Consider the following 27609-nt stretch of genomic DNA (forward strand, 5'->3'; position numbering starts at 1 on the left):
CATACATGATGTACACAATGTTAGTAAAACTACACACAAGATAATATCCAATAACAGACATACATGATGAACACAATGTTAGTACAACTACACACAAGATAATATCCAAGCACAGACATGCATGATGTACACAATGTTAGTACAACTACACACAAGGTAATATTCAAGCACAGACAAACACGATGCACACAATGTTAATACAACTACACACAAGTAATATCCAAGCTAAGGCACACATGATGTACCCAACTCCCTTTGGTTACAATATGGCTGCTTTGTTCATTCATATTGGAATACAAGGTACTGTTAGTACAAGCACAATGTTAATACAACTACACACAAGGTAATATCCCAGCCAGGGGTGGCGAAATCTCAAAAAACTATACTTGTCCACGGACAACCATTTAGGAAATTTAACTTGTCCATTGCTGAACTACACTTGTCCGTCCGTTAATGTTTATATAAATTATTAACGCATTTATTGATTAATGTAAAACAATGTGGAATATACCAAAATGAGTATGATTTGCTAGTTTTGTTTATAGTTGTATTTCAATAGTACATTCATTATAGCAGTATATTATAAACAATAAAAAGACTTTCTATAACTTTAGATCTTGCAATGCTAGTGTTATTAAAACATGTGTTGAACATAAGTACATCGTAATCTTAACAAATTAAACTAGTCCAATATGTCGACCTCATCAGACTGAGGCTCTGCGCCGCTACTGGTAGCAATTTGATTATCATCAACTGGTAACCATTGAAAATCTGTGAGCCAAGTTTCTTGAAAAGTTCTGGTGCGTTTACTTAGATCATATTTTTTATCATAATCTTTCCTAATTTTTTTGGAGGTGGACTGCTCAAAGCTTTGGGTTTCTGCTCCGTTGTTGAAGATTTAAAAAAATTAAATATTCCATTTTTACCATTAAAGTCGTCTTAAATAACAAGGTAGACCGTGTTTTGATTATCTTACTTTGATACTTTTTATTTCCGTCTGATTGTAAGAATAAAGAAACCAGTCTGTACACTGTCTAACAGTCGGGCCAAATGTTTAAAATGTGGCATGCTCCTGGTCTCTTATAGAATAAGGGAGATCACTGCGTAGGAGAGTGCCCGTATTTTAGCTTGATTGCTCCGCAAATAGCACTGGCAATATAATCGCATGTCAACATCCGGTTTTGTAAAACTTAATTACGGCTTTAATACAATGTATTTTTTTGTATACCTGGACCCGACTTTTAAAAAACTTGTTGTCCACGGACAACTTAATTGAAAAAAAGCAGTTGCCCAGACAAGCAAATGTACGACTCGGGCAACTCGGACATTTGATTTCGCCACCCCTGCCAGCTAAGGCACACATGATGTACCCAACTCCCTTTGGCTACAATATGGTTGCTTTGTTCATTCATATTGGAATACAAGGTATTGTTAGTACAAACAAAATGTTAGTACAACTACACACAGGTAATATCTAAGCACAGGCACACATAATGTACCCAACTTCCTTTGGTTACAATATGGCTGCTTTGTTCATTCATATTGGAATATAAGCTTTTGTTAGTACAAGCAAAATGTAAGTACAACTACACACAAGGTTATATCTAAGCACAAGCAAACATGATGTACCCAACTCCCTTTGGTTACAAAAGGGCTGCTTTGTTCATTCATATTTGAATACAAGCTATTGTTAGTACAAGCAAAATGTTAGTTTCACTACACAAAAGGTAATATCCAAGCACAAGCATACATGATGTACCCAACTCCCTTTGGTTACAATATATATGTTTTGTTCATTCATATTGGAATACAAGCTATTGTTAGTACAAGAAAAATGTTAGTACAACTACACACAAGGTAAATTCCAAGCACTTGCACACATGATGTACCCAATGTTAGTACAACTACATACAAGGTAATATCCAATCACAGACATACATTATGTACACAATGTTAGTCCAATTCCACACAAGATAATATCGGAGCACAGGCATAAATGATGTACACAAAGTAAGTACAACTACACGCAAGGTAAGATCCAATCACAGACATACATGATGTACACAATGTTAGTACAACTACACACAATATAATATCCAAGCACAGACACACATGATGTACACAATGTTAGAACAACTACACACAAGATAATATCCAATAACAGCATACATGATGCACCCAATGTTAGTTCAAATACACAAAAGATAATATCCAAGCACAGGCATACATGATGTACACAATGTTAGTACAACTACACAAAAGGTAATATCCAAGCACAGACATACATGATGTACACAATGTTAGTACAACTACACAAAAGGTAATATCTAAGCACAGTCATACATGATGTACACAATGTTAGAACAACTACACACAAGACAATATCCACTTACAACATACAGGATGTACACAATGTTAGAACAACTACTCACAAGATAATATCCAATAAAAGCATACCTGATGCACCCAATGTTAGTACAAATACACAAAAGATAATATCCAAGCACAGGCATTCATGATGTACACAATGTTAGTACAACTACACACAAGATAATATCCAAACACAGACATACATGATGTACACAATGTTAGTACAACTACACACAAGGTAATATACAAGCACAGACATACATTATGTACACAATGTTAATACAACTACACACAAGGTAATATCAAAGCACAGACATACATGATGTACCCAATGTTAGTACAACTACACACAAGGTAATATCCAAGCTTAGACATACATGATGTATCCAACTCCTTTTGGTTACAATTTGGCTGCTTTGTTCAAATTTACAGTTATGAAGAATATTAGTTTGTCTGTTGTATTTGTAAGAGTGCAAACAAAATTACTGGAACAAGCAAGTTATGTGTAAGAACTGACAGAGAAGTCAGGGGTGTGATTGAGGCAAAGTCAGAGGGGAGGAAAATTCTGTCGACTAATTTTGACTACGCGAATGGCGCACATAACGCAATGACAAACCTGAAAAGACATTAAAATAAACAGCTTCTTGAACTTCATAACAATATTTCTTTATAAAAAACTGTTAAACTTCACATTTAACATAATGAGGATGCAAAGTAAACAGTTAAGTATTATTTGTGATCAATAGCAGCAGTTTTCAATGTATTGAATTACAGTTAATGGACTAAATATAAACAAACCAATTGAGTGTTCTTCTTGTGTTAATGATGTATTAAATGAGTTAAATTAATATATTTAATTTGTTGACCTTTCAATATCTTGCATTTCACATCTTCACTCAGTTCAACGCTATTTCAGTTAACTGAACAGCGTGACAAACATAATAAAGCAGAATATGCATATGAATCTGATTATACACAGACCCACAGACATATAAATCAAATCATGTTTGTCTATTTCCATGTTCGAACGATATTCTTCTAAATTGTTTTACTTCGGGAGTAGACTGAACTCCAATTTGCAAACACTGGTTTCCGTGACACAAATTCAGTGGGTACATTTCTAAACAAAATATGTGTTGCTTGCATCTAAAACGTATTCTTTATTTTTACATACACATTTCATTATTCCTATCAGACTAGGTGATGTCCGTCGTTTATTCGATTGCTATTTGTCATTTCAATAATCTTAATTTTCTCTTCACAATGGCGCCATTTGCAAACAAATCAGCTGAGCGCATTTTAAAAAACGATTTTAATTGGAAGATTGGGAAACAATAGCCAATTATATCGCTCGTTTTAAAAATGCTTAGGCAGAATCTACCAGTGTAAAATGCGGAGAGATTTCGCAGGCCGCGGATATTTCGGACCGCTTATGTAATACGTCCGCGGAATCGGTGGTAGCCCCTCTCCTCCACATTTTTTTTAAACGAATTTACGCGAATCTCAGAAGTGACCTCCGGGACAAACCGATCTGCGGAAATCCGCGGATCCGCGGAAAATCACACCCCTGGAAGTTATTCTTACTGCCTATTATCTACAGATAACAACAGAGTGGCATTGTTTATTCATACTGGCGGACAAATTGCTATAAGTAACAGCATGAATGTTTGTAAGGTAAAAACTCTATAAACAACCATCCGATCATTACAACCAACTCCATGCAACAACCACCATTTTTCATTCCCATTTGTTCCTTCTTTTTAATGTTCATTACAATCACTTATCTTACCAATCTACTTCTGGCTATTATGACCACTTCAGTCAGTATCAATCAACAAAATTTCTCTAAATTGTCACTCGCCAAATGACCAGTTACTTTAACAACTAACTTGATTGGGAGTGATGGTTCCATTGGGTTTGAGTACAAAGCCATTGCATAGTTTCACAAAATATAACGACATCAACAGAACTCTCCAAATTATTCAATCATTTTGCGTTGCAACGCTTTATAATTTTCAGGTTTTTAAATCGTTAAAAGATGCATATAGTGGCTATTTTAGAGTATTGTAAATGATTACTGTTTCCCCACAAATATCATAACTACAACAAAAATTTACGAATCTGAAACAACTTTTTTTTATTTTATCAATTTACCAAAACGTGAAAAGTCCCCTTTAATATTGTCAAAACATTTATTTCCACTAGTAAAGCATTTCAACAAATTATTATTGAAATAATTACACACAATTGTAAATGTTTTGTTGCATTCTCAAATGACCATAATTAAATGTGGAATCAGAAAAACACTTCTATATTTTAATGATAAAACAACATTTTCTAATTCTACTTTCAAAATAAACAGTGCTAATATATTTTGTATTGATCCTTTATCCTGATTAAAAGCTCGCAAAAATTATGCAGCATGTACAATTTCACGCCATTCGCATGCAGAGTGCGTGAATTGAGTTTTGTATTAAGACTTTAAAGCGTAGAGAACATTAAAAGCTTTCAATTTTGGTTAAAAATGTTGTTCATTTTAACTAAATTATATCCGAAATGATTTGGAATAGTCATTATCAAAATAGTTATTGTACTGTATACAGTACTGATTAAACATAAAAATCTGGACAAAACTGGATTTAGTGTTGGGTGTTGTGAAAGAAGGTGTAGCAGGTATACTGACATATTGTGTTGACTGCCAAGTTTTGACACAAGGACTAATGTGTGCCTACACAACTCTTTTAGTTTTTGGCAAATTGGGAATTTGTTATGTCAATCGGGAATTGTTGTGTTTGAAATTGGTAAAAATGGTTGTATTGAGGATGGTGCCGTTTTACGGTACCAACATTAGATAGAGGAAAAACGCTGAAAAGAAAAGACTGATTTCATCAATGCTAGAAATCTCAACGGTAGTTGGCTGATTTATTTGGCATTGGAAAAACGCAGTTATGTATTTATTTTAAAATGTGTATGTCAATACAAATCGTTGTTTGCTCAGCTCCATTTTGATATTTGCACATTTAACTGCTTTATTAGATTTTTATGCGGCTGATAACCTATTGACACCAGTGACACAAAAAAATATTCATAAAGTGGTTCTCTTTTTGTTTCATAATTTTCTAAGGATGTATTGTTATGACAGCTGGATCAGTGATTTTTTAACAGCATAAGCCATTTAAAAATTTGAGCAAACAGAAAATGCTTGTTATGAGAACCCTGTTTTAACTTTGTTTAAAAAAACTACAGATGTGAAGTCTTCTGCAATTCCAACTTTTTATTTCATAACCCATGCTAAATGTTCTTGATTTTCCTTTGTAAGGTTCAAATCATTCTGAAAAGAAAAGCTGAATTTTGATACTGTTATGAAAAGAATCAAGGCAAAGCTATAAACAGGATGTGTACCATATCACAGGTTGACAACATAAACAATCTCTTGTGGGAGTGGTTTAAGACAGCAAGGTCACTGGGTAACCACTCTCTAGTCCCATGCTTCAAGACAAAGACTTTCTATACTTCAGAAGTGGGGTTAACAAACTTCAAGGCATCAAATTGATGGCTTGGCCGTTTTCACCAGAGAAATAACATTAAATTCACATCAGTTTGTGGGGAATGTAGGTGACTTTGGACAACTAGGCGGAACAACTTTCAACCATACTTGCGGGTGATGATCTTTGTACTCTGGTCAAAACGAAACAGGTTTGTTCTTAAGAGCCCTCCCAGACAAATCTCTATCAAAGGTAAAGATTGTAGAGGTGAAAATTGTTCTAAAAATAGAATTACATATACAGTGGTTCAAAGTTGTAATGCCATTATGAAATAGGGTTTTTGTAGAGTCGTGGATTCTTATTATACCTTTCAAGATTTGCATGCTATAAATAGCCTTAAAATTGACATTGCAAGGGAGGTTAATGCTTTGTGGAAAAAATGTCAACAGTCAATGTACATTGTACATGTAGCATGGAAAATACTCATAAATAAACAATACCGTTTTACATAGAAACGCTATATGAATGATGAAACTATGGAGACTGTGTCAACACTTTCTGTAACAAACTGCATCATGTGCGAAAGTTCTATCTAGGGCTTATATGTGATCTCGATAACCACGACTCAAATAGAAACCAAAACTCAACAAGATCATACCATATAGGCCTTTGAAATGACTAGGAGATGAATTTACAAGAAAAATAATCTTTAAGAAATACAAAGATTGTATTACAGCATAAAGATGCTTATAGAAATATGAATCATAATAAAGGAACTCTCTTTTATCATTTTCCCCTTTATGTATTCAACAGTACTTTTAAAGTTGGGAAAATAAACAAATTATGAATGTTTTGTCCCACTGCAGTTTTATGCCACTGATATTTGTGTATAAAATAGGTTGTGAGCTGGTCAAATTAGAAACATATAACATGCATTGCATAGGTGTGAAATATATTGGGAACACTTTCTCACATTTGATTTGGTGTAATTTTTGTTTTTGGAAGCACATCTTTTGCTTTTACCATGGTCTTTTCCAGGAAAGTTGACATTTGTATCCCTTTTATATATTTATAGTATTTTTCTTAAAGGTCCCCATGAATCAGTAGGGGGAAACCGGCGAGTCCGGAGGAAACCTGTCCCTTATGGGGACCACCAACTACATGCGCAGGGAAAGGGGATTGGACCAGAGTTGCAGAAGTGAAAAGCACATGAACAAACCACTGCGCTTACTGGAGTCTAAGTTTTTTTAAGATTAGCAGAGTTAAATTAATCAGACTCTGATGCATGTGATAAGGCAAGAACTTTTCCTATACATACTAGTCTAGAGTTAAAACTTAGTTGTAATAATTCAACTCTCAGCTTTATAACTCAAAACATCTGCAGAACATCTTTTATCCAAAGGTGCAACCTTCGATCACCACTGAAAATTCTAAGGAACACTGATACTGCAAAAACTTATAACGTTTGCCTGTCTAAAGAACAAACTCATGCAAATGGTACCATTAAAGCAAGAAATAATTGCTTTGTATTTTTATTTTTGTGTACGCTCTATCCACCATATCAGGAAACTGTTGTAATGTAACTGACTAAGCATCGCTATCAGTTAGGTTGGAGTAGACCAATCTTTTGCACATCCTGATATTTGATCTAAGTTCATATCAATGTCAAACAGATGTTCAATATTTTACACTGTTCTAAATTTTACAATGAAAATGTCAGCAAGAATAGTGTGTTCAAACATCAAAGTGTTTTTAAGGTTGCATGCAAAGGATTATGTCCATAGGCTGCAACTCAGGTAAATTTAATGTGTTTTTGAAGTTAATTCATCGCTTTCCTTACTTGGTAACAAACATTTTTTGTCTTGTTATTTTGTATAACAAACGGACGATTTTGAGAGTTTTGTGAGGGGGGTAGAAGCCGGCGGGAGGTAGTAACTAATGCCAAGTGCCTGCGGGAGTACGTCAGGGAGACTTTTTGGGGTTCCACTTTTTAACTTACATGGATTTAACAAAGGGGTAAGTGGTGCTTTATTTCCAGAATATACTTAAGAATTTCAACTTGTGCATAAAATACAGACTTTTATGCTGCTGTGAAATACATCACAATTACTTTATTTAATAGGCATGTATTCTTGTTCAAAAAATTCATTTTTACTGCATACATTTTACACATTTAATGGCCGGATATGTTTCACACAACGTAACATTTTGTCACCAATTTCAGATGTAGAAGGATTGATTTATTCTTATACCTTCAGATATCGGCACAAACTGCAAGAAAAACTGTCTTTTATGCACTTTACATTTTTGCAAATGCATTTCAATAACTTAAGATATTTGTAAAAAATAAAGTTCTCAACGGTGTGATTACATTCTGTCCAGCCCGTGTGTAAACCGCTGAAAACCCTGTTGATTCTGCACCCTGATGTTTACAGGGGCGTAGCTGCAATTTGGCACAGCAGGTCCGGGCCTACATTTGTTTGAAACATAAAACAACTAAAAATGCTTCAACTTCGAAAAACGCATTTAAATGTTGACCCCGAGGGGGTGAGGTGTTAGAAATCTGCGTTTCATATTGACATTATCGTCAGACAATGGATTCTGGTTGTGTAACTGTTCAAAGGACATATCTTTCAATTATCAACAGTTACTCTACTTCTTTCTATGTGCCTAGATTCTAGTTCGCTTCTTTTCACGTTACTTGCTATTACAAGTTTACATAGATCTACATGTAGATCTACTTGTCTCCATTTCAACATTACAGTAAGTTGTAATTGATTATTGTTGGATTTTTAAGAAACATTCCGAATAATGTTTATGACTTAGTGGATACCTTGTTTGTCGCACAATAGCTGTATAGCTAATGTTACTTGTTGATTATATGCGACGTTAAATAAAGCTTCTTTATCTTTATCATTATGACCGCAGAAATTTAAAATTGAGCACATGCCCCGTATCCAAATCCATTGACTGAATACGGTGCTGTTATAGACATGCAAACAGTATTATTGGAAAGAATTCACATGGTTTGACTTGTGAATAAGTGGAGTGTTATACTTCTTAATATTTCTCTGTTCCATATTGTTTTAAAATGCATTTCTCTGGTATAAAGATAATACAGTAAAATTTAGTTCTCTGACAATGAGATAAAACGGTAAAATATCAAAGAAAAACAGGCAAAAGTCTTATATTTTCTTAACTTAATACGGGCAAAAGCCCGCGAAGCGGGCGTTGACCGTTCATACATATGGGAATTTAGACATAAAATTACATAAGAATACCACATATGGATACGTCTCAAAAAAATTTGCCACGCGACATATATTTTCGCGATGCTATTTATGGCCTTGAACAAATCAAAAACACTTTGACATATGCTAAATCACATGTAAATACATACCTCAGGAAAAGTTATATCAATGACATCATAATTGTGTAGCGAATCGCACTGAATATTCTCGCATTATTTGTTTTTCTTCGCAACCGTTCCAGAATTAAGTCATTACTCAATTATCTCCCTTGAATGCTCTTCTTCAGTGAGTATAAGCCGAAGACTGGTTCACTACATATAGTTACAGTCTTTACCAAACACAATTTAAGTGAACATAACCCGTCTTAAATATATTGCCGAATCTTAGATTTCTGTCGAATTTATTTGCTTTGATCTTTTCGATATCTTATTGTTATTATTATCCTGACAAATCACAAACGCTTGTTAAAAAATTATTTGTTTTAAACATTATAGTTGGCATCTCTATTCTTCCAGTATTCTCGCGGTATTCAGGGTTCCCTCTGGGCTTTCAAAAGTTGTCGCCACTTACTTTCGCCAAATTTAAAAAGTTGTCGCCACACTGGGGCTACATTTGGGCAATGAAGATCATGTTATTATAATACAAACAAAAACTGAGCATTTACAGTATGTTAAAGGAATTGATTTAATAACAGTAGTATTAATAATAACAACACATTTAACATTGTTAATTAAATAAAGGCACATTCAATCAGTTGTAACTCTTGTTGATTGACACCTTCTTAGCAGCCTGAATATGTTGCCACAGTTTTGGTGCTTCAGAAGCTTTATGGTATTCTGAAAATACAAAAAGGGAAATATAATATTAATATAATACTAATAATAATCAATGAATGTGAAGTAAATAAATAATAATATGATTATAGGTGCTACCTAATTTACGGGCAAAAGCTTTTTAAGTTTTTTTGATAACCATGTATTATTAATAAATATATGGACATGATTGTGTTCAAAATATGATAATTGTTGCAATAATTTAGTAATGCATCCAAAAAAATCAATCTTAAAACGAGTTACATGTTCCAAGCTTGAAGATCTAGCATCTTATATATTTTTTTGTTTTCTAGCCACAGGAATTTATAGCTGGTTCGGTGTTTGTGGTATAGTGGATGGGGTGTCTGCTAACTGGCTTAGTCACTGGGAGGTCTCTGTATTGATCCTTTAAGTGGGAGCATTCTTTAGATAACCCTAAAGACATACTATGGCGTACCATTTGGGTTGAAAGTCAAGAAGACCTACACGTTAAAAAGAGAAATGTACGTCAAAGTACAATAAGTACGTCGACATGAATATAAAATACACTTCAAAGTATATATTTGTACGACAAAGTACAATTTGTACTTCGACATACATGTTTGTACTTCTACGTACACATTTTCTGAACAGCCAATCAAAACACTAGTCTCTTGAGCCGCTTTTCCTTCAGATTTATTCATAATAAATGTTTAAAACTTAAGTTGAGGACAAAATGAATAAAAATATCAGAATGGCAAAATAACGTCACATAGAAGTTTCAAGTATTTAATGCGTTGAAATAGATTATATACAAATTTGAAGAAGATTCAATTGTTACCTTTTTAAAATTAAAATTGTTCAGCATATTGTGTGTCTGAAATGATCATGCGGGGCGGAGTATCACGACCGTCCAGCGCATTTTGTGTTGGAAATTCCCAACGGTAACCAGTTACCAAGCATTAATGGGATAAATAATGTATTATAAACTCCCCGTTGGTGGTATTTTGTGATAACCATAACTTGCATAAGTCAGAGGTTAATTCCGCCACGCCAGGTCAATAAATACGCACAATATCTATGAGTTAGCGGTCGATAGTCGCATAATTTGGTATAAATTATAATAATAATAATGTTTCATAAATACGCACAATATCTATGAGTAAGCGGTCGATTGTGGCATAATTCGGTATAAATAATAATAATAATGTTCAATGTCAAAAATCTCTAAAAGCAACAGAGGTAAGGTGTCTTCTGATTGGCTAACACTCAAGGGTCGGTGAAAATTGTACGTAGAAGTACATTTCTCGATCTACTTAGTAGGTCTTGCAGACTTTCGACGTCATGGTACGTCATATAGACACTAAGTACTGGTCCTACTCAGGAAACAGTTTGTTTCATCAAATGTCTCAATTCAACTTGACAGCTTGCTAAAGCAGTTGCATTTAGCATACAGTACACTGATTTAACATAATCAAAATCATGTGATGTGTCAAATCAATTTTGATTGACAAATTTGACAGGATTTTTGTTTAATCCAATAAGTTTTAGACTGTCAAATAACACACACTACGTATTGAAAGCCATACCTGGAGCTTTCGTCTGTATATCACTGACTTCATCAGAAGAATGATTTCTACTGTTGGGAAACGTTAACACCACTAATTGTCTTCTTATTTATTATCAATGTATAATTATGTGTAACAGCATAACAACATACTTGATTCGCAATTAAAATATTTAATAAATACAGGTATCTTGCAGGTTTCTAATTTTCTTTCGCAAACTATTGTTGAATAGTTTAAATTTTGTCGCCACTAAAAAACTAGCCATTTTGTAGCAATTCTAAAATCACAGTCTAAACTGCATACACTTAGCTCTATAGTTACAATTGAATACAAATATTAGAATGCATCATGTTATATCATCCATTTTTTTTTATTTAAACATTCAAATAACACATAACACAGTACATATATAAAAAGGTATGTGGTATTGTGTGGAGATACAAAACACTTCACATCATTTATTTGCACATAAAATAATAGTTACAAAATAAGTAAAACTAAAACACAATCATCAACCTACATTTCAAGAATATTTACGTATATGAAATTACTAAGTGGTGTTATTGTATTACCTTTTACAAAATTAACATTGCTGGTTTTGTACTAGCCATAAAACATTTATCATGGATTAACAAGTAACAACCAATTTATAAATTACACAATAGAACGGAAATCATATTAATTACATTATGCATTTACTAAACAAGCTATTTGCTACTGTTTAGAATTACACTATCTTACTAAAAATGATCACAGGTACTCAGTGCTTTTACATACTTGTGGTAAGTTTTGTATTACTAGTTTGACAATTATCGGCAGACACTTGTCGATATACAGACAAAATTTGCATGGGAACTTCCTTTTTTTTTCAGCATAATTGCCTTCAAATTGTTAATTTAACAACCCTTTGACATTGTTTGCACATCTGATCTTATTATACAATAGCTGATTTTTGTTTATAGATAGACATATATAGACTTTTCAAAGTTCTATAAAAGTTCACACATGTTCCATCCAAGTAAACAAGCAGAACCAATAAAGATCACCACAGATAATAACTGTGTGTATAGCTTGGAAATTTGATAGATCAGGAATCCCTCCTTTGTTGATTTCTGTAAACCAAAACTGTCAGTTTTGCTGGATAGAATGGCTTGTATGATGCTCAGCTCTTGCCTTCGGCTTCGCAGAACAGCTTCTAAAAACGGAAAACCAACAAATATCTTAAAATTTGATCAATAATGCAGACAATTTATAAATGTCTTGTTTTTTGTTGATTTCGAATCTGGAAGATTTTTTACGTAAGATTGTAGTACGAAAATCCAACGGTATCGGATTTTGTGGTTTTAGGCCTAAACTAATTATAGTGATATGTAACCTTTCGGGATATCGGTAAAGTGCGAGCAGACGAGGTGTAAATACGTTAAAAATTAAAGCTAAAAGACTAAAAAGTTAGATCGGAATATCTTTAAATTTTGTGAATAAATGTGTTTTTGGTGGATAACAACGACAACTTACCAGAATATTGTTCATAATCACACGTAAAACGTCTTTCTGAGACATTGTGTACACACCGGTCTTACTCGCAATAACGAAGTGACGTCACCATCTATGTATAGAATGCTTTTTGAGAGCGAATGAAAATGCGTCACATATTCTGACAAATAAACAGTAGGGTGTCGTTATTGAAATACCGCGAGAATACTGGAAGAATAGAGATGCCAACTATAATGTTTAAAACAAATATTTTTTTAACAAGCGTTTGTGATTTGTCAGGATAATAATAACAATAAGATATCGAAAAGATCAAAGCAAATAAATTCGACAGAAATCTAAGATTCGGCAATATATTTAAGACGGGTTATGTTCACTTAAATTGTGTTTGGTAAAGACTGTAACTATATGTAGTGAACCAGTCTTCGGCTTATACTCACTGAAGAAGAGCATTCAGGGGAGATAATTGAGTAATGACTTAATTCTGGAACGGTTGCGAAGAAAAACAAATAATGCGAGAATATTCAGTGCGATTCGCTACACAATTATGATGTCATTGATATAACTTTTCCTGAGGTATGTATTTTTATGTGATTTAGCATATGTCAAAGTGTTTTTGATTTGTTCAAGGCCATAAATAGCATCGCGAAAATATATGTCGCGTGGCAAATTTTTTTGAGACGTATCCATATGTGGTATTCTTATGTAATTTTATGTCTAAATTCCCATATGTATGAACGGTCAACGCCCGCTTCGCGGGCTTTTGCCCGTATAAATGTGTGCTAGCATATGATCTACTACATAGAGCCCTTAACACAACAGTCAAATAAAATAAGCATTTGTGTATATCAAATGTCAAATTGATTTCCATGTGCTAAACTATGTTTACCTTTTTTTTAAGGTACATCCGGTAGTGAATGAATTGATAAGTGTTTAGGATATAAAGAGTTCACACAGCATAGATTGTGTGTTGGAAATCATATTGAAGGAAATTAAATTCTGATAAACAACTGTCTTTGTTTGGTTTTTGTTTGTTAGCTGGTGAATAATAGCGGTGGGAACGTTTGCATTTTGAATGAGTCTCAAAATAAGCAGCATCTAATGTTCACTTTCTAAAAGTCGTTTTACACTCTGAACTTGCCATTTTGACGAGTGAAACAGCAATATGTCACCGTTTAAATAGAACCAATAGATGTAAAATGTTTTACTATTTTCTATAATTACATCGATTTTTCTAAAAACAATCGATACTTACCTTTTTGATTGTCATTGTTGTCAATTTAACGGTCTTGAATCTGCTTCGAACACTGTGACAAACACTTCACATTTAAGCGCAAAGTCGGTATATTTCAATATTGCCTTATCTCTGAAGCAATAAAACTGCCGACCAATTAAGATAACTTGCAACAACACCCCAGATAATCGCAATTATCACCATAACATGCCACTTTGCGGTAGTCGGCAGTCAGCACCACGCTCCATTGATTACAGCTGTATCGCTTACACCATGGAAATCTATAGTATTACGACTGCCGTAAAGCGGCTGGTAAACACAGCGTCTTTTGTCATTTTAAGAAAATATGAACGCAGAAAAATGCCGATTTTTTTAAAATCGCCATTTACGAAATTTTGTCGCCAGATTTTTTATTTTGTCGCAATTGGCGCCAATGGCGATCGACAGCGGGAACCCTGGGTATTTCAATAACGACACCCTACTGTTTATTTGTCAGAATATGTGACGCATTTTCATTCGCTCTCAAAAATCATTCTATACATAGATGGTGACGTCACTTCGTTATTGCGAGTAAGACCGGTGTGTACACAATGTCTCAGAAAGACGTTTTACGTGTGATTATGAGCAATATTCTGGTAAGTTGTCGTTGTTATCCACCAGAAACACATTTATTCACAAAATTTAAAGATATTCCGATCTAACTTTTTAGTCTTTTAGCTTTAATTTTTAACGTATTTACACCTCGTCTGCTCGCACTTTACCGATATCCCGAAAGGTTACATATCACTATAATTAGTTTAGGCCTAAAACCACAAAATCCGATACCGTTGGATTTTCGTGCTACAATCTTACGTAAAAAATCTTCCAGATTCGAAATCAACAAAAAACAAGACATTTATAAATTGTCTGCATTATTGATCAAATTTTAAGATATTTGTTGGTTTTCCGTTTTTAGAAGCTGTTCTGCGAAGCCGAAGGCAAGAGCTGAGCATCATACAAGCCATTCTATCCAGCAAAACTGACAGTTTTGGTTTACAGAAATCAACAAAGGAGGGATTCCTGATCTATCAAATTTCCAAGCTATACACACAGTTATTATCTGTGGTGATCTTTATTGGTTCTGCTTGTTTACTTGGATGGAACATGTGTGAACTTTTATAGAACTTTGAAAAGTCTATATGTCTATCTATAAACAAAAATCAGCTATTGTATAATAAGATCAGATGTGCAAACAATGTCAAAGGGTTGTTAAATTAACAATTTGAAGGCAATTATGCTGGAAAAAAAGGAAGTTCCCATGCAAATTTTGTCTGTATATCGACAAGTGTCTGCCGATAATTGTCAAACTAGTAATACAAAACTTACCACAAGTATGTAAAAGCACTAAGTACCTGTGATCATTTTTAGTAAGATAGTGTAATTCTAAACAGTAGCAAATAGCTTGTTTAGTAAATGCATAATGTAATTAATATGATTTCCGTTCTATTGTGTAATTAATAAATTGGTTGTTACTTGTTAATCCATGATAAATGTTTTATGGCTAGTACAAAACCAGCAATGTTAATTTTGTAAAAGGTAATACAATAACACCACTTACCGGTAGTAATTTCATATACGTAAATATTCTTGAAATGTAGGTTGATGATTGTGTTTTAGTTTTACTTATTTTGTAACTATTATTTTATGTGCAAATAAATGATGTGAAGTGTTTTGTATCTCCACACAATACCACATACCTTTTTATATATGTACTGTGTTATGTGTTATTTGAATGTTTAAATAAAAAAAAAATGGATGATATAACATGATGCATTCTAATATTTGTATTCATATTGTAACTATAGAGCTAAGTGTATGCAGTTTAGACTGTGATTTTAGAATTGCTACAAAATGGCTAGTTTTTTAGTGGCGACAAAATTTAAACTATTCAACAATAGTTTGCGAAAGAAAATTAGAAACCTGCAAGATACCTGTATTTATTAAATATTTTAATTGCGAATCAAGTATGTTGTTATGCTGTTACACATAATTATACATTGATAATAAATAAGAAGACAATTAGTGGTGTTAACGTTTCCCAACAGTAGAAATCATTCTTCTGATGAAGTCAGTGATATACAGACGAAAGCTCCAGGTATGGCTTTCAATACGTAGTGTGTGTTATTTGACAGTCTAAAACTTATTGGATTAAACAAAAATCCTGTCAAATTTGTCAATCAAAATTGATTTGACACATCACATGATTTTGATTATGTTAAATCAGTGTACTGTATGCTAAATGCAACTGCTTTAGCAAGCTGTCAAGTTGAATTGAGACATTTGATGAAACAAACTGTTTCCTGAGTAGGACCAGTACTTAGTGTCTATATGACGTACCATGACGTCGAAAGTCTGCAAGACCTACTAAGTAGATCGAGAAATGTACTTCGACGTACAATTTTCACCGACCCTTGAGTGTTAGCCAATCAGAAGACACCTTACGTCTGTTGCTTTTAGAGATTTTTGACATTGAACATTATTATTATTATTTATACCGAATTATGCCACAATCGACCGCTTACTCATAGATATTGTGCGTATTTATGAAACATTATTATTATTATAATTTATACCAAATTATGCGACTATCGACCGCTAACTCATAGATATTGTGCGTATTTATTGACCTGGCGTCACTCATAGATATTGTGCGTATTTATTGACCTGGCGTGGCGGAATTAACCTCTGACTTATGCAAGTTATGGTTATCACAAAATACCACCAACGGGGAGTTTATAATACATTATTTATCCCATTAATGCTTGGTAACTGGTTACCGTTGGGAATTTCCAACACAGTAATGCGCTGGACGGTCGTGATACTTCGCCCCGCATGATCATTTCAGACACACAATATGCTGAACAATTTTAATTTTAAAAAGGTAACAATTGAATCTTCTTCAAATTTGTATATAATCTATTTCAATGCATTAAATACTTGAAACTTCTATGTGACGTTATTTTGCCATTCTGATATTTTTATTCATTTTGTCCTCAACTAAAGTTTTAAACATTTATTATGAATAAATCTGAAGGAAAAGCGGCTCAAGAGACTAGTGTTTTGATTGGCTGTTCAGAAAATGTGTACGTAGAAGTACAAACATGTATGTCGAAGTACAAATTGTACTTTGTCGTACAAATATATACTTTGAAGTGTATTTTATATTCATGTCGACGTACTTATTGTACTTCGACGTACATTTCTCTTTTTAACGTGTAGGTCTTCTTGACTTTCAACCCAAATGGTACGCCATAGTATGTCTTTAGGGTTATCTAAAGAATGCTCCCACTTAAAGGATCAATACAGAGACCTCCCAGTGACTAAGCCAGTTAGCAGACACCCCATCCACTATACCACAAACACCGAACCAGCTATAAATTCCTGTGGCTAGAAAACAAAAAAATATATAAGATGCTAGATCTTCAAGCTTGGAACATGTAACTCGTTTTAAGATTGATTTTTTTGGATGCATTACTAAATTATTGCAACAATTATCATATTTTGAACACAATCATGTCCATATATTTATTAATAATACATGGTTATCGAAAAAACTTAAAAAGCTTTTGCCCGTAAATTAGGTAGCACCTATAATCATATTATTTGTCTAGATATGCTTTAAATCTCACCACAGGCGTATAGGATTTTTAAAAAAATCAGGGGGAAGACCCCCATACCACCCGTTTCATTACCGGGCCTACATTTTAAAAAAAATGCTAGCTACGCCAATGGTTTGTATGAACTAGAGTTAAACTCAAAGGAAGTTTTTCAAAAAATAATCGGACAAAACGTCGTGTACAGCTATGGCCTAAATATAAATTCATTTGGAAATAAAGTAGTAAAATAAAATAAAACCTATACGCATGTCATTCTATATTTCGTAGCCATTTTCTTCTGCAGGCGAGCTGTGCTGCGCGCTCGCGACAACTTCCGGTGCACGGTTTTTCAAAAGTTGATTTTACAACTAAATCATTTCCGCACACCTCTATCGGCGGATCTTTCAAACAAAATAAACTCACATATTTCGAGCTTTTCGTGAAGCATTCAAACTATGTCAAAATGTGTGACGAAAAAGAAATTTTAAAGCTCATAAAAGCTTCCGATTTGCAAAGCATTCCACACAAAATCGAGGTACCTGTATACGGTTGTATCGTAACGATAAAGTAATATAAATTCGCGATACTAAGAATTACGTAAAACTGAAACTAAAATATTTGTATAACATTTTTCTGTTTCGTTTGTTGTGGGTTTTTGTGTTTGTAAAAAAGTGTAGGATTGAAACTATTTGATGAAATTGTTTATGTATGTAGCTTTCATTATGATCATGTGTGCATTTGGGGCCAGTCAGACAAGGTTACTTTTATTCTACATGTATGGTGGACGAACCAGTTATTGAACACGGATAAGAAATTACCTTAAATTTCCTTAAAATTGAAACACTTAAAATAACAAAAACATTTTGTTTTAACAAATGACTAACAGCTCAATCATTGAATGATTTATCTGTAAAGTTTTCCAGCAAACTTCCTTCAAGAATTTATAACAATGATTCCCTGGTTATTGTCACCCCTAGCAGACAAAACAAAATGGTGGCCAATGTAAACATGACCTATTACCCGACACTTCATAAATACTACTCCAGTATATACAAAGTCACATGAATATCACGTGATCCGGACTCAGCGAAAAAATCTGCGTCTGCTGCAATCAAAATTGCAAACGGAAATATGCTTTTTGGTGTGTAAATGTACGTTTTGATAAATGCATTCAAAAAGTAGTAGCAAAAAACACATAAAACGGTGTAAATAACAATAAATGCATCCCTTTAACCTGTTTTTGGCGCATTTGTTTCAAGCTAAGTAGGCAAGTAGGTCATGGACTTCATGTGCGACCATTCGTTTTTCAATGTGACGTCATGCGCACTTTTGCGCATGTGCATACAGAACAAAAACAAAACGTCCGATAATAGGTGCTGTTCGATAACAGGTACTTACATGATATATGGGGAAAAGCTATTCCTTTTAATAACTCAGTATGAATGGAGGTGTTTTGCTGTAATTGTTTATACAGCAGACAACTCCATCATGGAAAACAAAGCAAAAACTCTTCAATATGGATACAAACCTTTAATTCATGACGTTATTGATTAACTGTGATTGTCTCACCATATTTGATTAACCAATCTCAAAGTACCAGGAGTTTAATTTGTACTCTGTACACTAAGAGAATGTGGATTGTAGATTTTTTACAATTTGGACAAAATATCCTGCAAAATTTTGTATGCAACATAAATTGCTAAAGTCGTAAAGATCCATTTTTTTTTACATTTTATTATTTCATATGATAAAATCACATTTTGGGGCCTTACCAGCACACTATCACAGGGTTGTCATTATGATTGTAAACAAAGGATTATTTTTGAAAAGTAACCGATTCGGCCGGGGTCAAGGGGGCTGCCTAGGCCCCCTTTTAGGTCCAAGGCAAGGCCCTGGTAGGGGGGACCGAAAACGAATTCTAGACATTTTAGGGACAAAATACTGTTATTCTCAGAGCATAAAAAGTTAAAATGAGGTCTAAAATGAATAGAAAATTTTAAGATTTTCACATTTTTAGTATACTGTACAATATGAAAACAAATTATATTGATAGATCTTTGCATGTTCCAATTCTATCCATTACCCGATAATCCAGTATTATAACGAATTCTTTTTTTCAAAACCAAATTACGGCCAATATTGACGATGAATGTCGTCCGCCATTAAACGCAAGTGCATATACAAATTGAATTGTGGGATAGGGGAATTCCCATTAAACATGCGTGAATCATGTGACGCGATTTTAGAGCATTGAAAACCGTTTATATTTAGTAATTACGACATATCGACGACTCAATCTAAACTGTTACATGAACCTCCTTTCAGAAAAGTTTGCGAAAGTGAATTTCTGAGAATAAAAGCGCGTCTTTTTATGCCCCCGGATCAAAAGATCGGGGGTATATTGTTTTTAGCCTGTCTGTCATTGTATGTAGTTGTGTGTGTGTTTGGTGTCCCAAAACTTTAACCTTGGTCATAACTTTTGCAATATTCAAGATAGCAACTTGATATTTGGCATGCATGTGTATCTCATCGAGCTGCACATTTTGAGTGGTGAAAGGTCAAGGTCATCCTTCAAGGTAAAAAAAAATCAAAAACTTTAACCAAAACTTTAACCTTCTTCATAACTTTTGCAATATTGAAGATAGCAACTTGATATTTTGGCATGCATGTGTATCTCATGGAGCTGCAAATTTTGAGTGATGAAAGGTCAAGGTCATCCTTCAAGGTCAAAGGTCAAATTTATGGCATCAAAGCGGCGCAATAGGGGGCATTGTGTTTCTGACTAACACATCTCTTGTTTTAAATTTTACCGAGTACTTTTCATTCCGGATCGTGATATAAGTTGTCAGGTCATTCATGCATGTAGACCTTAATGTATGCATAGTTTGGCAATCTCAAAACACGTTATTTACCTACTTATTACATTATATGTTATGACCATTTGTATAACAAAATGCATTATTTAATTGAGGTATTTTCAAATGCGTATAATTAAATGTGTTATCCGAAATCATTTTCAGATTTCATTATTCACGGAAAATTAAGAAAATTCTAGCAACAGGGAAACATTTCTCGTGTTTTTCATGTGCAGATGAAAATCATGCCAAAATTATACTTCATGTATAACATCACGTCATTCTTCCTCGGAGAAAGCGTCGATTTTAATATTTAGATGCTGAATAACAACTTCGTAGCGCAGAGGTCGCTAATATCTTTTATTTTGGTAGAAAATCGAAGAGCATTTTTTAATTTGTGGAAACCTTTTCTCTAACTAAAAAAAACTAGTTAATTACGCTCTACAGCGCTACATTCGTTGAGATACGGTCAGTAATAATCTGTGAAATGTACAGCTATTTGATACAGTTTCATGTGGGGTCGGCTGCCTGAGCGCAAATTGGTTGACGTGCTTACCAAGAAGAATTTGATTGACAGCTGGAAAAATCAATTTTGGCCACTCGCTGAGAAATTCATTGAAAACAGTAGCTCTTAGGCGGAGTTAATGGACTGGCTGAATGGGCGTCGCTCTACTATACTACAGTTATTCCTCATCAATTATTGTCGGTTTGCGTGATCAAAACTTCCGATCGCAATTTTAAAGATTCGGCAAAAACAACCGATTTTTTGGCGATTTTAACCGATGAATTTGATCGGCAATCGGTTAATAATGACAACCCTGTATCATATAAAAATATGTTTAATAACAGGGTTTTTTTTGGCCCGATTTTATAGCCGAAATTCGGCTATGTTCCCAATCCCAAAAAGTATACTTTTTTCCCAAAATGTGGCAAAAAATTCCCAATTTCCAAAAAAAATTTAAAAAAAAAAAAAAAAATTTTTTTTTTTTTTTTTAGAAAGAAGTCTTATGTGTATTTTATCTCAATTGTAATTCAATTACATCTAACAAAGTATTATATGATTTTTTTCTTTTAATTTGAATGATTGTTAAGAGTTATATCAAATTTAGTATTTCCCTAATCAGTGGACTTTTCGTGTGGAAAAAAAGGCTAATGAATTTATTTTCCCGATTTCATGAAAATGCCGATAAAATTCCCAATTCCAAAGCCATGGGCTATCTTCCCAAAAAGTGGAAAAAAAACCCTGAATAATATTTTCAATCAAAAAGTATATTTATTTATTTAGAGGACATTAAGGCTTGCATGATGGAGAAACAATCATAATTTATTAATATAATTGCTGCATTGTTCAATTATTAACTGTATGCAATTAAGTCTTACATTCTATTTCTTAACAGTTTTGAAGATCACATGCTAAATAATAAGAATAATTATTGGTCTCTTTTTGCTAAATGAAAAATCTAGAATTCTGAATTCTTGTAGGATTTTTCAATGCAGGCCCTAATATATATTTAAACTTATAATTGTTATTATTGTTTCAGAATGTATTTGAAAAAGACCTCACCACAATGGACAAGCAAGCCATTCTGGTGCAGAAAGCAGTCATTGAAAACTGGATGCATGCACTCACTGTAACAGTTGTAACAATTGTGCCTGAAGTGAAGATTTCCCATGACCTCACTGTGGTGTTCAGGATATTTCAAATCTGCAGTCAACGCCTGAATGACATCCTCAACCATATACCAGTAGACAAGAAGCACATTGTTCCAAATCTGATATGCAGAGTTTTACATGGAAATGTAAACCAGGTATGGCGTATACAACTACAGACTTGAAAGGGACAGTGCAATTAAATTATTTTCGTATTATTGTGAGTGTGAGTCAGACAGAAAGAACATTTTAGAAAAACAAGAATATTGGTTAGTTTCAATGTAGGCTTTATGAAACGTCTTTTTTAGCGAGGCTGTTTTCGGAGAAAACCCGATGTATTGTCATAGCCTGTTCGTCGTCGACGTCAGCCGTCCGACGTAGGCGTCGTGCTAAAACCTTAACATTGGCTCTAAAATCAAAGTGTTTCCACCTACAACTTTGAAACTTCATATGTAGATGCACCTTGATGAGTTCTACATGCCACACCCATTTTGGGTCACAAGGTTAAATGTCAAGGTCACTGTGACCTCTAAAAAAAATCTGACAAGGTTTCGCAGCCGAGCGTGGCACCCGTTATGCGGTGCTCTTGTTTATAAATAACTTCAGCAATGTTTTTCCTCTTTTATAAAGTGCTGGTAAGTGCCACATTCCAAATTAGGGGAAAATTACAACTTCCCAATGGCTTGCCTTAAAAATCCCCAAACAAAGGAAAGTTGCATCATATAGTAAAAAAAATCTGCATGAGAACAAATACAAAATCCCTGAATTAAATTATGGAAATTCTTTTGCTTCAGTAATAGTTTAATTTACACGTGTACTGATGTGTATTTTTCATCATTCTGTCCAGGGCTTTTTTCCTTCTGTGAGAATGGCCGTTTTTCACAATTTTGGGAAATTCGTGACTCAATATTTCACAATTTCAAGAAGTTTGCGACTCAATTTTTCACAATTTCAAGAAGTTAACAATTTTAGTTTTAGTTTGCATTTTTTCACAATTTCAAACAGTTCGAAACTCATTTTTTCACAAAATTGGGGGGCCAAGGCCTGCTGCCCTTTGGATTGGATTTTTTTCCGGCCAATGTGTGAATTTAGGCTGTTAACAAGTGGGAAAGTATACTTTTTGTCTTTGTAAATAAGTCCATATATGGCCCAACACAGCGAATAAAACTTAGATTTCTAAATTTATTAATCAAACACAGCAACTAATTCCCCCCCCCCCCACCCCCCCGTGTAGAATTGTGTTTTTTATGTCCCCCACCACTATAGTGGGCGACATATAGTTTTTGCCATGTCTGTTGGTTTGCACCAACTTTAACATTTGCCATAACTTTTTCAATATTGAAGATTGCAACTTCATATTTGGCATGCATGTGTATCTCATGGAGCTGCACATTTTGAGTGGTGAAAGGTAAAGGTCATCCTTCAAGGTCAAAGTTCAAATATGTGGGTCAAAATCGCTCATTTAATGTCACTTGCAATATTGAAGCTAGCAAATTGATATTTGACATGCATGTGTATCTCATGGAGCTGCACATTTTGAGTGGTGAAAGGTCAAGGTCATCCTTCAAGGTCAAAGGTCATATATATGGGGACAAAGTGTTTCACAAACACATCGCTTGTTTAAAGGTGATATTAATATAATTATTTTAATGCATCAGGGGGTTAGTGCTGCAACAATATACCGGTATATCGGTATATATCGCAATACGCAATCTGCATATTGTATTGCGATACGATTTTCATCATACCGGTACAAAAATTAATTCACATTTCGTCCAGAAAAGCCATCCAAAATAATAACAAGGTAAACAAAATAAGCAGTGTAATTTTTTGTTTCGTTAAAATAGCATTCTGAAAAGTATATTATACGGAGTAACGTTGTTACATCAGAGCATTCGTTCGATGCTTTTGAAGAGATTATCGTTGAATTAATTGCGCACAGCTGTAAATGTTTCGTTCGATTCTAAATTGAGCATTTTTAAATTTGTAATCCAAATTTCGGAAATACGCTTCAAAATTTTAATGCTAATGTGACAATAAAAAAATATAGCGTCAAATAAAAAGTGCTTTATCCTTTGTCTCAATAAAGAGCGCGCGAAAATGATACAGACATGTAGGACATCGCATGGAAAGTATGGGTGTATTTTGTGTTGTATAAAAATGGGAACATCACGTCAGGTGAATTACGCGTGTTCAGTGGAAAACAATGCCTGGGTTGGACGTTATTTCATCACATCTTTAAATAGTAACAAATGCCAAAATGTATTTGATATATAAGAAAAGTTGCGAATGATTGTGTGTCTTGTTATTCTTGAGCATATTTACCGGCATATAGTAAATATTTACCAAAATTTGCTTTTAAACTGGCATATTCGGGATTATCAGATAATTGGCAAGTTATAATTTTGGTACAAGTTAGCAATATATTGCGATATATTGCACTACGGGTTTTTTAACTGACAATATATTGCAATACGGTTTTTGGCGTATTGTTGCAGCACTACAGGGGGTTATGGAAAATTAATTGCTTTATTTGATTAAAACTGTAGAGTGGTATTGTAATTTTTGGTACAATATGGGGGCAGAATTTAGCCCAATTCCAAATCTAAAAGAGAATGTAATTTTCTAAAATGAGTGTCTTAAATTTTCAATTGAAGGTAAAAGACCACCTTTTTTTTAATAATTACAACATGGAGTTAATTTTTCCTTATTCATCTCTATAAATTGAACATTAATAAATATACATTGAAAACACATATTCTTCAATTTTGAATTTTTTATAGCAAAAAGAACAAAACTAATTTCCCAATTTTAGTCAAAACAAAGAAAATGTTCCCAAACTGAAGGGCCGAGGCCTCATTCCCAAGCTGGTGAAAAAATCCCTGAGTGTTTTTTTTCAGGAGCACTTCGGCCAGCAGCTGGAGCTATGTGACCTGGCGCTACAAATGGTGAGTCACGAGTCCCTAGACCTGTCCAAGTCAGAGAAGGGCAAGTATGTTGCTGAATACTGCTACGCCGCTTTCTGGAATGGGGCAACACGGATTTTCAAGACTGTAGAAACAGGTAGATAATGGTTCTGACTGCTTTAGTGATGTTAACATTTTTGATGTAGTTGTTTTCCGGGTTTAAGAGTCGGACTTTAGCCATGCCCGAGGCTATTATGTGGGGTCAAAGGTCTACATTTACCTTTTTTAAATTGTTTTGCCTTCAAAATGAGAGAAAGGTCCAAAATTACAACATTTGATGATATGTCAAGTACTACTTGTTGAACACTTATCCATCAGAAATTTCAAAATGTTTATTCTTTCACAAATAGTAACACCCTATACATGTTTTATATTGGTAAGTTAGTTGATGCCTTATATTGCTCATGTGGGGTCGATTTAGCATCAACACTGTTTTATTAATCTTAAAATTTAAATGATTGTGTCCTTATTTTTTTTTCAGTGGAAGAATATTGCCAGCTCCTGCATGCAAGGCATCTATCAATAATGTGTGCACTTAGACTTCCTGAAAAGTGGGCCAAGGTTTCAGAATTCGTGTCATGCACTTGCAAGCATTATGCAAGTACGGCCACTGACTTTCCACATGTAAATGATGACAGCGTTCTGACAGCATTTTACAAACTCTTCACAGAATGTACCCGTTGTTTGAACAATCTTTATAAAGACAATAAGAAGGAAAGTGTAAAGACTCAATTAGCTACAATGGTGTTACAAGTACATGTTTCCTTTCTTCAAGCAAGTTTGAAATTGTCCCATTTCCATAAAATCTCTGAGATAATGTTCAGCCTGAGATTGTTCAGTGGACTCACATATATGGCAGGTCTTGAACAAGTGATAGACATGACCGTTTTTCTGACCAAACTGACAGCAGGCGACACTAGGGATCTAAATGAAGGGGCAAAACTGGCCTCAATTTTGTGCTCCAAGTTGGACTCATTTGAACAATCTAGCGATGTCAATTACGTGGAGAATGTGCAGTTTTCTCACTGCATCATATTGATGATTCAGGCTTGTTCCAACATCAGCAACAGGCTGGGCAAAGACACATGGTTTGCTCAATCCCTGTGCAAAGTCTTCCAATCAGTCCAGAAGGTGACCAAAGCATACCCTGTCTCTGAATCAAGCATGAGTTTAGATGACGCGACAACAGTTGCGACCATGAAGTTTCGTGTCTACGCTAGAATACTGCAGTTGACTGCCTATATTGTCAAGGAGACGACGATGGCATCAAGTAAAATATTTTTTTAAAGACTTGTCATTTTGCATTTTCTACTGACAAACATTATTTATTGAACTCCTATTGAATATCCACATTAAAAGTCTATTTCAATGTTGATTTACTGCACTTTGAAATTGGTTCATTAATAACATTTTTTCCAGAACTAAAAAATATGTTTATAATTATGGAACTTACTTTTTGCATAATTTGTTAGAACATTTGTAAAATCCAAAATTCACATAAACAAACTCAGTTGTAGAAAGTTTTTTCGTTTTTTTTTTTTTAATGAACGTTAAGCAAGGTAAAATATTCCATTTGCTATTTTGAATAATTTAGCTTTTAGTGCAATCTATGAAAACTATGGTAAAATTGGCTTAATTCATGTGTGTTGAGTTTGGTATCACAACTTCTTGAAAAAGGAGGTCTTGGGACAGTGGGGCTAAATGCATTTGCGTTAAGTGTTTTCCCAGATTAACATGTGTTGCAGGTTAATAATAATCAGGCATGACACTTTGATTGTATTGTTTGTGTAAAGTAAGTCTAGGATCAGTGTTTTTTAAACTTACAGTGGAATGGTGGCAGGGCCCGTCCAAAGGGGAAAAAATGCGTCGTTTTTTAGGAAAAGGGGAAAATTTAAAATGCACTTGTTTGTATGTCATGATATTTATGCCCCCCTTCGAAGAAGAGGGGGTACATTGCTTTGCACATGTCTGTCGGTCGGTCCGACCACCAGGTGGTTTCCGGATGATAACTCAAGAATGCTTGGGCCTAGGATCATGAAACTTCATAGGTACCAGGGCCCTCAATTTGTCAAATCCACGGCCGAAATTTGGACACATCCCCCCCCCCCCCCCCCTGAAAAGTATACTTTTTTCCCCTTTCTGGGGGAAAAATTCCCCCTAAAATAAAAATAAAAAATAAAGATAGATACGTCTCTTGATTATTATATCTCAATTCTGTTTTAATTTAATCTTGTCAAACATACTATTATGAAAAAAGCAATGAATATAGTGCAAACATGTACAAATGTTATAATTAGAGAGTAAGTAAAAAAT

At 34.1% G+C, this 27609-nt stretch overlaps 1 protein-coding gene and 1 long non-coding RNA gene across 5 annotated transcripts in view; one reads left to right on the forward strand and one right to left on the reverse strand.

Annotated features, from left to right (window-relative positions):
* The first annotated feature begins 7525 nt into the window (after window positions 1-7525).
* The window catches only part of LOC127863473 (uncharacterized), a 100629-nt gene continuing 80545 nt past the window's right edge, over window positions 7526-27609 (forward strand). For 3 of the 4 annotated variants that reach the window (XM_052403016.1, XM_052403017.1, XM_052403018.1), the window contains exons 1-4: window positions 18216-18360; window positions 22222-22488; window positions 25231-25393; window positions 25778-26566. In XM_052403016.1, the coding sequence (XP_052258976.1) occupies window positions 18289-18360; window positions 22222-22488; window positions 25231-25393; window positions 25778-26566 (1291 nt within the window). In that variant the 5' untranslated portion in view covers window positions 18216-18288. Of the gene's footprint in view, window positions 7652-18215; window positions 18361-22221; window positions 22489-25230; window positions 25394-25777; window positions 26567-27609 lie in introns of those variants that run through there. The other variant, XM_052403020.1, reaches the window with a different exon arrangement.
* LOC127863476 (uncharacterized) lies at window positions 9766-14649 on the reverse strand. Its single transcript, XR_008041066.1, has 2 exons — window positions 14212-14649; window positions 9766-9942 (listed from the first exon to the last, which is right to left on the reverse strand). It is a non-coding gene; the product is annotated as an uncharacterized LOC127863476 (long non-coding RNA).

The sequence above is a fragment of the Dreissena polymorpha genome, unplaced genomic scaffold (genome assembly GCF_020536995.1).
Source record: "Dreissena polymorpha isolate Duluth1 unplaced genomic scaffold, UMN_Dpol_1.0 chrUn009, whole genome shotgun sequence".
NCBI lineage: Eukaryota > Metazoa > Mollusca > Bivalvia > Myida > Dreissenidae > Dreissena > Dreissena polymorpha.